Source organism: Nicotiana tabacum, chromosome 11 (assembly GCF_000715075.1).
Source record: "Nicotiana tabacum cultivar K326 chromosome 11, ASM71507v2, whole genome shotgun sequence".
In the NCBI taxonomy this organism is placed as follows: Eukaryota; Viridiplantae; Streptophyta; class Magnoliopsida; order Solanales; family Solanaceae; genus Nicotiana; species Nicotiana tabacum.
The window spans coordinates 180,919,562-180,928,202 of NC_134090.1; the positions used below are offsets into that span (position 1 = coordinate 180,919,562).

The 8,641-nt window shown below is 34.5% G+C and overlaps 1 protein-coding gene across 2 annotated transcripts; it reads right to left on the reverse strand.

Annotated features, from left to right (window-relative positions):
- Positions 1-1,293: 1,293 nt before the first annotated feature.
- On the reverse strand, positions 1,294-7,717 carry LOC107811464 (jasmonoyl--L-amino acid synthetase JAR4). 2 transcript variants are annotated; one of them, XM_016636391.2, is made up of 5 exons: positions 7,465-7,717; positions 5,006-5,314; positions 3,873-3,974; positions 2,365-3,152; positions 1,294-1,918 (listed from the first exon to the last, which is right to left on the reverse strand). In XM_016636391.2, exons 2-5 carry the CDS (start codon positions 5,305-5,307, stop codon positions 1,377-1,379), a joined length of 1,734 nt encoding a protein of 577 aa, XP_016491877.1. In that variant the 5' UTR covers positions 5,308-5,314; positions 7,465-7,717; the 3' UTR covers positions 1,294-1,376. The 2 variants fall into 2 exon arrangements, with proteins under 2 accessions (XP_016491877.1, XP_016491876.1); XM_016636390.2 differs by lacking the exon at positions 7,465-7,717 and having other exon boundaries at positions 5,006-5,349.
- Between the last annotated feature and the right edge of the window lie 924 nt (positions 7,718-8,641).

An 8,641-nucleotide genomic window follows, 5' to 3' on the forward strand; every position in this document is an offset into this window, starting at 1 on the left:
AATACATGTTAATTTTATAGAATTTTTTTGACGGACTCCTATTGGCATCAATTTTTGTAGGTCCATAGGGAATCGGCCTAGTACCAATACTCATTGTTATTTTTTTATTTTTTCTGTGAAAGAAAAATTATTTTCAGTGCGATACAAAATGTATTGTAAAATGATTATATTAGAGAAATTTGGATTTATTTTAGAAATTTTGTGTTTTGTCTATCATTTTTGGAGGCAAAAAATTTTAAAATCTCATAACTTATGATCTTAAACTATCCAAGTTAAGAGTTAGCTCGATGTGGCATCTGATAAAAATAGGTGTAAAAAGATCTTATACTATCCACATATATAACTTAAATCCTTTTATCCACAAATTCAAGAATGCAGCCCGACATTGCAAATTTCTTTCTCTATCCTTTCCTAGTTTTTGTACTAAGTAATATATGCAGTGGCAAGAGCTTAAGGAAAATGCATTTTGCAAAACTCATAACAGTACATTTATACTTGAACAATAATTAAAAAACAGGCGAAAACATGCAGCGACACAAGGATGACCAATATTAAAAAATGAAATTAATCATATAATAATTTTTTTTTGCTAATAAGGATACAATTATATTAAAAGCTAAACAGTAACATTATTACAACGGAGGACCAATCGTGGTAGAAAAGTCCTTATTGAAAGCATCTAAAGTAAAGGGGGAGACATAAAATGTATGGGACAACCACCAATAGTGTGGGGGTAGGATTGGATAAAATTTCTTTATCCTTTACTAGCGGTTTCGAGTTCAAGTTCCGGAAATGAAAATAAATCCTGATAGGGAACACTTGCCCCTTGATAAGCCTTACATTGCACAAATTCGAATTAGTCGAGCTCCAATATGAGAAACAGTATGGAAAAAATATTGTTTAAGCTATCTTAATGATCTTTCAAAGCTAAAATTCTTCCAAGAAGTAATTCCATCGCATAATTTAGTAATCCTCCCTTTCACCTTATAATTTGCTTCTTCTCTTCTTCCTTCATTGGCCTTGTTCTTCTTTGTGAGTTTCCTCTCAATTATTTTTGTGGATGATCACACATGTTATATTTATTGCGTCAAAATCATTAAAGCTAAAGTATTTTTAATAATAAAAAGCTACTTAACTTTGTCCAAGTATCATAAAAATGATATCATTTTTTCCATTGTCACTATTTTCGACACCACAATTCGACAACATTTTCGAAAAGTTCAAGCAACATAGCATCTTATTGTTTTGCTTTAGTCTTTTTGGAGGTACAGAGAATTTAAACTAAACCGCAAATTTGTACAATTCAAAATATTATTAAGATGAAGAATGATCAGCTGACTTACAAGGCTGGCTAGATTCATTCATTATACATTAATTCAACAGAATGCAGTACTAAAATAGCTCTCAACTACATTGCTAGACAGTATTTGCAGCACAGAGAGATTAGTCGGGCCGACGCACCTTGGTGTTTTGAACTGGCTAACTGCAGCCCCTAATCCTACAAAATGATCTAATATCTTATGGAATGTTCCCCTCTTCACAATTCGGAGTTCAAGAGCTCCAATGGCGTTGACCTTCCGAGAGCCCACATAGCCTGCATCGACGAAAGATATGTCCAAACAATTGCAGCATTCTTTCAAGATTTCCTCACTAGCCTCACCACTCAGTTCCCAGAAGATCACATAGTGTCCCGGATCAGCTGAGACGTTCACGTGACTCGTGAAATCGACTACTTCTAGCTTTTCGTCTGATAAGATCTTGGCTGCTGCTTCTACGGCTAGCTGTAAGTCTTTCTCGGTGTTCTTGTCAATGTTGATGCTCAATAAGAGATTCCTACGGCAAATAAACTGGAGTTCTGGAGTGCCATTATGGAATCCTTTTATCCTGACAACATCACCGAGCCTATAGCGATACAGACCTGCATGTACAAGCCTAAACTCATTCAATTTCTTGGCGAAAACTTTAAAAGGGAATAATCAAAACTCATAAATAAGATGAATTTCAATCTTTATTTTCAAGTGAACAGTGAGTCTCATGGTGAAGGGGAGCCTTGGTGTAACTGGTAAAGTTGCTGCTATGTGACCAGGAGGTCACAAGTTCGAGCCATGGAAATCGTCTTTTGCAAAAATGCTGGGTAAGCTTGCGTACAATAGACCCTTGAAGTCGGGCTCTTCCCCGTACCGCGCGCATAGGAGAGCTTAATTCATTGGACTGCCTTTTTTTAAGTGAGTCTCATGGCTTTGAAAACAAGTTTATGCTGGCGCTATAAATTCATTATACTAAGAAAGAATACAGTGAACCACTGATATAATATGCTTTTGCCAACTAAAGCATCACAAGAAAAAGGGCAGAAGAAAATTATACCTGCAAAGTTGGTGACTACAATTTCATACTCTTCGCCGAGTTTAACTTCAGTTAAACCGACTGGCGTAGGCTCCAGACCGTCTAAATTTTCCATGAGAGGAATGAATTCGAAATAACCAATATTAGGAAGTACTGCATATGTAACAAGCTCGGGAGGCAACTCGGGGTTAACGTTTGCTCCAATCCACCCTTCAGAAGATCCATAATCTGCACTTAGCAGAGGTAACTCGCCCGCATAATGCCTCAGTTTCTTCAAGTACGGTTCCATGGATCCAGTCATGATACCATATATGTACCTAGTGTTCGGGAAAAGAGCTGGAATCAAGCCATACCAATTGCTCAATCGGCTGCACTTGTTAAAAATAGTATCAGCAAGCTCGGGATCAGGCTTGAGTAATTTCGACATTGCTGCTCTCATAGAAGGAACTGTCACACGGCTAGAAAGGACTCCATCTCTTATGTTGGTAACAAGTTCTTGCCATACTTGTTCGAAATTTCGAAAAGCATGGACTATACTATGAGCAAATGTAGAAGAGACGACTTGAACCTCATCGCGAAAAATGAGGCCACACAAAAGATGACAGTACAAAGATTGTTGGAAATCAGGGCCAAATATTACTTCATCAGGGCTACAACAAGGGGTCTGCATTGCCTTCATTGTCTTCTTGAATTGTGCATTTCGGTATACATTGGTAGTGGCAGTTCCAGCTGCCAAACCGCCCTTCGTCTTGAATTGCTTGCTGCCATATATGAACTGCAAAGCTTTCCCATTTACAACTGGAAATTCTCTGCAAAATAACATAAATTTTCACATCAACCATTTGCTAAGCCAATGATGTTTTTTCCGGTGTTTCAGAATACAGTTAGTCAATATGTTAACTAATCAATTACGATAAATTGGACTAGATTTTACTCTCTTTTTTCTGGAGTACCTTGACGTGGCATCAGCCTGATGGGGTTAAAGAATCAGTTTTGTCTATAAAAGGGCTAAAATCACTAATTTTAGCTTTTTTAGCGCATATAGTAGGATGGATCTCAACAAATATGAAAGATAAAAAAACTCCTTGTGACGCGTTAGGGATGTGTCACCACATTTATCACCGTGTGAACTATAAGCTATGTTGTGTGGACTCTCCAAATTACTGTCGCACCCGTGTCGCACTCTCCAAAAATACACTGCTTTTGGAGACACGCACCCGATGACATTTTCATAGAGTCCGAGCAACATAGACTATAAGTCTATAACACTTCCCTGAGAAGAGTCCACTTATTGGTACCAAGAGAAAAAGTAAAAAACACTCATTAAGACAAGAATAAATCTTTCCACTACACATGAACAGATGTGGAAATTTTCAAAATAAAGAAATAAACAACTCATGCTGTCTTTCTCAACTGGACCAACTTTTCCACAAATAAAAAAGGCCATTACCCAAAAATGCAGTAGAGTTGAAAAAGGTGGCACTAACAGTGTAAAGCATTATAAGATAGTGCATGAAATTACATTATACCTGTTCCTAAAGGCAAAAGATGTCTTGAATATTTGCATAGTGGATTCCATCAATTCTTCATTGAAAGGTACAAACTTTGGCTTTCCTTGAGTTGTCCCAGAACTGCAATTAATCATTAACATCAAATTTTCTTCTTCCACCTCTAAAGATATAACCTTTACACTACACAACACCACTCTTCTACATCCCAATAAAAACCATTGAAGAAAGAAAAACAATAATTTCTCTTTAATTTTCTCTTCTCATCATGATAAAAAGGACACATATATTTATTTTAATGTCTGCATCGCGCTCCTTAAGTGCGAGCCGACTCTTTTTTCCTTAAGTCGAGTATGTGAAAATTCTTTGGATGACAATGAGACTTGAATCCAGTACATATGCTGCTTTGATCTCATGCTAAAGTATGTAACCACTTTATCTAAAAACATAAACTATTATAGAAGTGACATGTTTATTTACTCCCTCTATTCTAGTTTATGTGGCAGCCAGGGGCGGATTTAGGGGTGGATTGAGTTTCACCCGAACCCCCTTGCCGGAAATTAAACTGTACATATAAGGTAAAATTCGGTGTGTACCTATATATATTATATAATACCCTTGACACAGCCCAAAAGCATAGCTCAGTAGTCAAAGGGGTTAAAAAATCTTTGTTAGGTTGTTGGTTCAATTCTCACTTGCCACAATATTTTTTAATTTATTAACTTTTTCCTTTTTATGAACTCCGTTATCGAAAATCCTGCCTCAACCACCGGTGGCAGCACTTCCTTTTTAATTTGTTCCATAAAGAATGAGAGCTTTCTAAATTTGAAAGTAGCTTAATTAATAATTGGGTTTTAAATTTAATATTGTACATATTTAATAAATTTCCTAACACAAATATACTGTTTGAGTTAAACCTACTAGGTTCCGCATAACATGTATCTGAACTTCTACTTTTGTCCATGATAGCCACACAGATGTTATATCAAATTTAAGACCACAAGTTTCAAAAGTCTTATAAACCATAGTGTACGTCATGTTTAAGACCTTAAGTTTTAGAACTCTCTTGATTTTTGCCGAGTCAAACTAAGACACAAAAGGAAGTACTTATTTTAGGTTTGCAACAATTAGGAGGGGAAGAAATTTTAGAGTACCTCAAGGAGATAGTGGTAATAGGCTTTCCAGTAAGAATGGGAGAAAGATCACCATCAGCAATTCTATGAATGTAAGGTTCCAAATCCTTGTGGGTGACAATGGGTACACAATTCTTGAAAGATAGAGAATCAGTTTTCCCATTTAGACCCCATTGTTGCAAATATTCTGTCCCTCCATTTTCTTCCAAAATCTTCTGTAGGGTCTCTTCTTGAATTTTGCCAGCATCTCTTGTTAACACCTCAAATTCCTCTATCACTTCTTGTGGATCAAACTTCTCAGTTTTCTCTACCACCGTTTTCATTATCTTGCTGTAACAAATAGCAATCATAAGTTTAAATGGATTCCATGGAGCTCAACCACCACAATATAAATAAAAGGAAAAAGGTTCAAAGTTGAAGGAAGTTTGGAAGCAATAGTAAAGTTGTCTCGATGTACCAAAAAGGTTGTGACGTAGTAGTAAGTACCACTTCATCATTAACATGAGGTCTCAGGTTTGAGTTCCTAGGTATAAAATGCCTTTGTTAAGGGGCGTTTTACTCTCAATGTGGGACTTCTCGATGTAAATCCGGATTTAGTCGGACCCCAATGTGGGTACTGGACTCTAGATGGAAAACCAAACAAAAAATTTTTTGTATGGTGTAACATATAGGTTACGGGTTAAGTCGTGGAAACAGCCACTAATGCTTGCGTTAGGGTAGACGGTGTACATCAGACGCTTTAGGGACACAACCCTTTTTCTGAACGAGTGTGAATGCGGGATGCCTTATTCACTTGACTGCTTTTTTTAATAAGGTTCAAAGTTGCTCCTATGTTATCAAAGATTATTCAATTTTTATGATTCTTTACACTTTTGGTCCATTTATACACTTACTTTAGTAAATTATCTCGCATTTACACGTGTTCAAATACTTTGATAAAAAAGGTCAAATTTTGCCTGTTTACTGCTAATTATGGTTTAAAATTACTCTAAAGTTGGAGCTCCGTTATAAGTCAATAGCTAAAACTAGAGTTTTTCCTAACGTCGATCATAAAATTAGACTAAACATGAGGATAAAATTGAAATTCAAATGTTACATAGATAAATTTGACCATTTTCCCTAAAAAAAATTAAAAAATAAAGGAAACAGAAGGGAAGAAAAAACAATCTGTAAAGTGGATAGCATCTAGTGCTTGCTTAAGTGGGCGTTTGGATATAAGAATTGTAAAATTCCAAAAAAAAAAAAAAAGTGAAAGAAATTTTTAAGTGAAAATGACATTTGAAAATTAGAGTTGTGTTTGGACATAAATATAATGCTGATGATCTGAGTCAAAAAATTTAAAAACCAACCTTTTGGAGTTTTTTAAATTTTTAAAAAAAATCCAAAATTCATCTTCAAATGACCAAACACTTATTTCAGAAAAAAAGTGAAAAGTTTTTGAAAAAATAAAGACGAAAATTCAGAAAAGGGTCCCAGATATTGGATTTGGATTTAAAAGGTAAGGGTCAAAATTTCAAGGATTCCACTATGTGAAAGTAACAAATTCAAATCCCATGGAAGGAAAGTGTCACATCTTTATCACAGGACCACTTAATTACTAGCACTATGGAAATAAGACAAAAAATAGTACATTAATTTTAATTTTATTTCTTTGATAAAGTATATTCAAATATATAATTGTTATCAAAGGTCCCATGGAACTTGTCGGTACTACCTTAAAAAAATTATGAACTAAGCTTCCGCTATGCGCGGGGTCCGGGGAAGGATAATTTAGTCAAAATACTTATTTGTTTTTTAGAAGTTTTTATTTTATTAAAGGGTGTGCCAAAGACAAAATAGTTACAAAATAAAGAAAAAGCACATTATTAAAGCCAAATTTATGATTCAATGAACCAAAAGAAGAGTGAATTAATTAATGCTCACTCACTGTAATGGTACTTAATTAAGTGGTAATAGATGTAATTAAAATCTCACGTACAGAAAAACAACAACCAATACATGTGTGAAAGTTATCACTTATAATAAATAACTTATAGGGGTCATTTAGTTGGAAAGAAATTATCTCATTTTAATGGTGATTAAAAAATACTATAATTTCAAGATAACTAACCCTGGATTAATTATGTCGTACTTTTCTACCAACCAAACATAAAATAAACTCTTCTTGAAATTGGGACAAGGGAGTACTATGAATTACTATAACTTATTAGTTAAAAAACTACTTTAAATACATATATGAAAGAATTATTTGACTCTCAAATAATAATAATTTCATGTAAAATATAATAGGATAAAAAGTTAACAAAGAACAGGAGAATCACTATAACACCAAAATTTGTCAAAGAAAAGGTCAAACAAAATTAGAAGTTCCAAAAAGAAGAAATATTAGACCAAAAAAAGAAAATTAATCGGGAAAACATCATCTTTTTTCCGATGATTAACTCATTAAAGCCAAAGCAATTATATACAGAAAATAGTACCTGTATTTTGTGAGTGGCAGCTAGAAATTAGAATTGCAGAAAGTAATATATCAGTGTAGATTTCAGTGTAACTGTTTTGCCTGTTGAAAAACACAGGCAAAACACACACACACACACTATCGTACGAAATGAAGAGAGAGAGGAGAAGAAGAAGAAGACTTTGAGCTACGAGGGAAGATTATGGTAGAAGGAATTATATATATAGATGGCTTGACTAAGAGCAAACACCGTCCAACGTGGGGCCTGTGTATTTGAAATGAAGCATGTCGACTAGCATGATATGTAGGCGGAGTTAGAATTATAATTTTATGGGTTATAGATTTTAGAATGATGATTTCAAATGCTAATGATTTGGTTATAAATTAATATTTACATATATGATGAATTTTTATTATAAATATATTATTTGAGTAGAAGTCGTTTGACCAAAAAATGTAACTCTTGGCTCAACTAATTAAATTTATGTATTAAGGGTTAAACCTAGTTAACAATAATATTTCTAGATGTGTGTTATGAATGCGTAGCTAGCGTGGGACAGATCTGTAAGAAATATAATAATGGTGTGTCACATTCATTCCAAGTAACTTGAGTAATAATGGAGCATTAAATAACAATGAGCAATAATAAAATGGCATTCAAGTAAAATAAAGGAGTGATTCACCCAATAAAGGAGGAAATAGATGTTATTACTCCTAACAATATTGAATAACAGACAGATCCTTGAAGGTTCAAATTATCCTCAGATCTGGTAGAAAGTATAAAATGATGTGGACAAGAATCTTGGGAAAAAAAGTGTTGTTTGTATCTTAGTAAGAGAGAAAGAATCTTTTTATCAAAATGTGTTCTTGCAAACGAATATCACCCACCTAACGACACTGTCTTTTTCCCTCTTTATATGAGACATATTTCTAACAAACACTAATAGTACAAGAGCAAAGAATATCCACTAGAATATTCTCTTTAAAATTCTATTTTGAAAACTAGCCGTTACAGCTCTGTCAATAGTGCTCGACCTCGACGTTGATGCCTCGACCACGAATCTTACTGCTTCCTGGTCAACCTCGACTGATGATGGCTTGAAAACTCTTCCTTTAGTGTTATTGTCTTAAATACTTTAGAGCATATTTTGACATATACAGTTAGTCTCCCTGTTTATTGAGGCCGGCCTCAGGCGGCC

Coding starts and splice junctions, on each gene's coding strand:
- LOC107811464 (XM_016636390.2), bottom strand. CDS start 5,334: ATGATTGCTATTTGTTACAGCAAGATAATGAAAACGGTGGTAGAGAAA. Junction 3,975..5,005: donor ATTACCACTATCTCCTTGAG/GTACTCTAAAAT, acceptor GATTAATTGCAG/TTCTGGGACAACTCAAGGAA. Junction 1,919..2,364: donor TGTAGTCACCAACTTTGCAG/GTATAATTTTCT, acceptor TTGTACATGCAG/GTCTGTATCGCTATAGGCTC.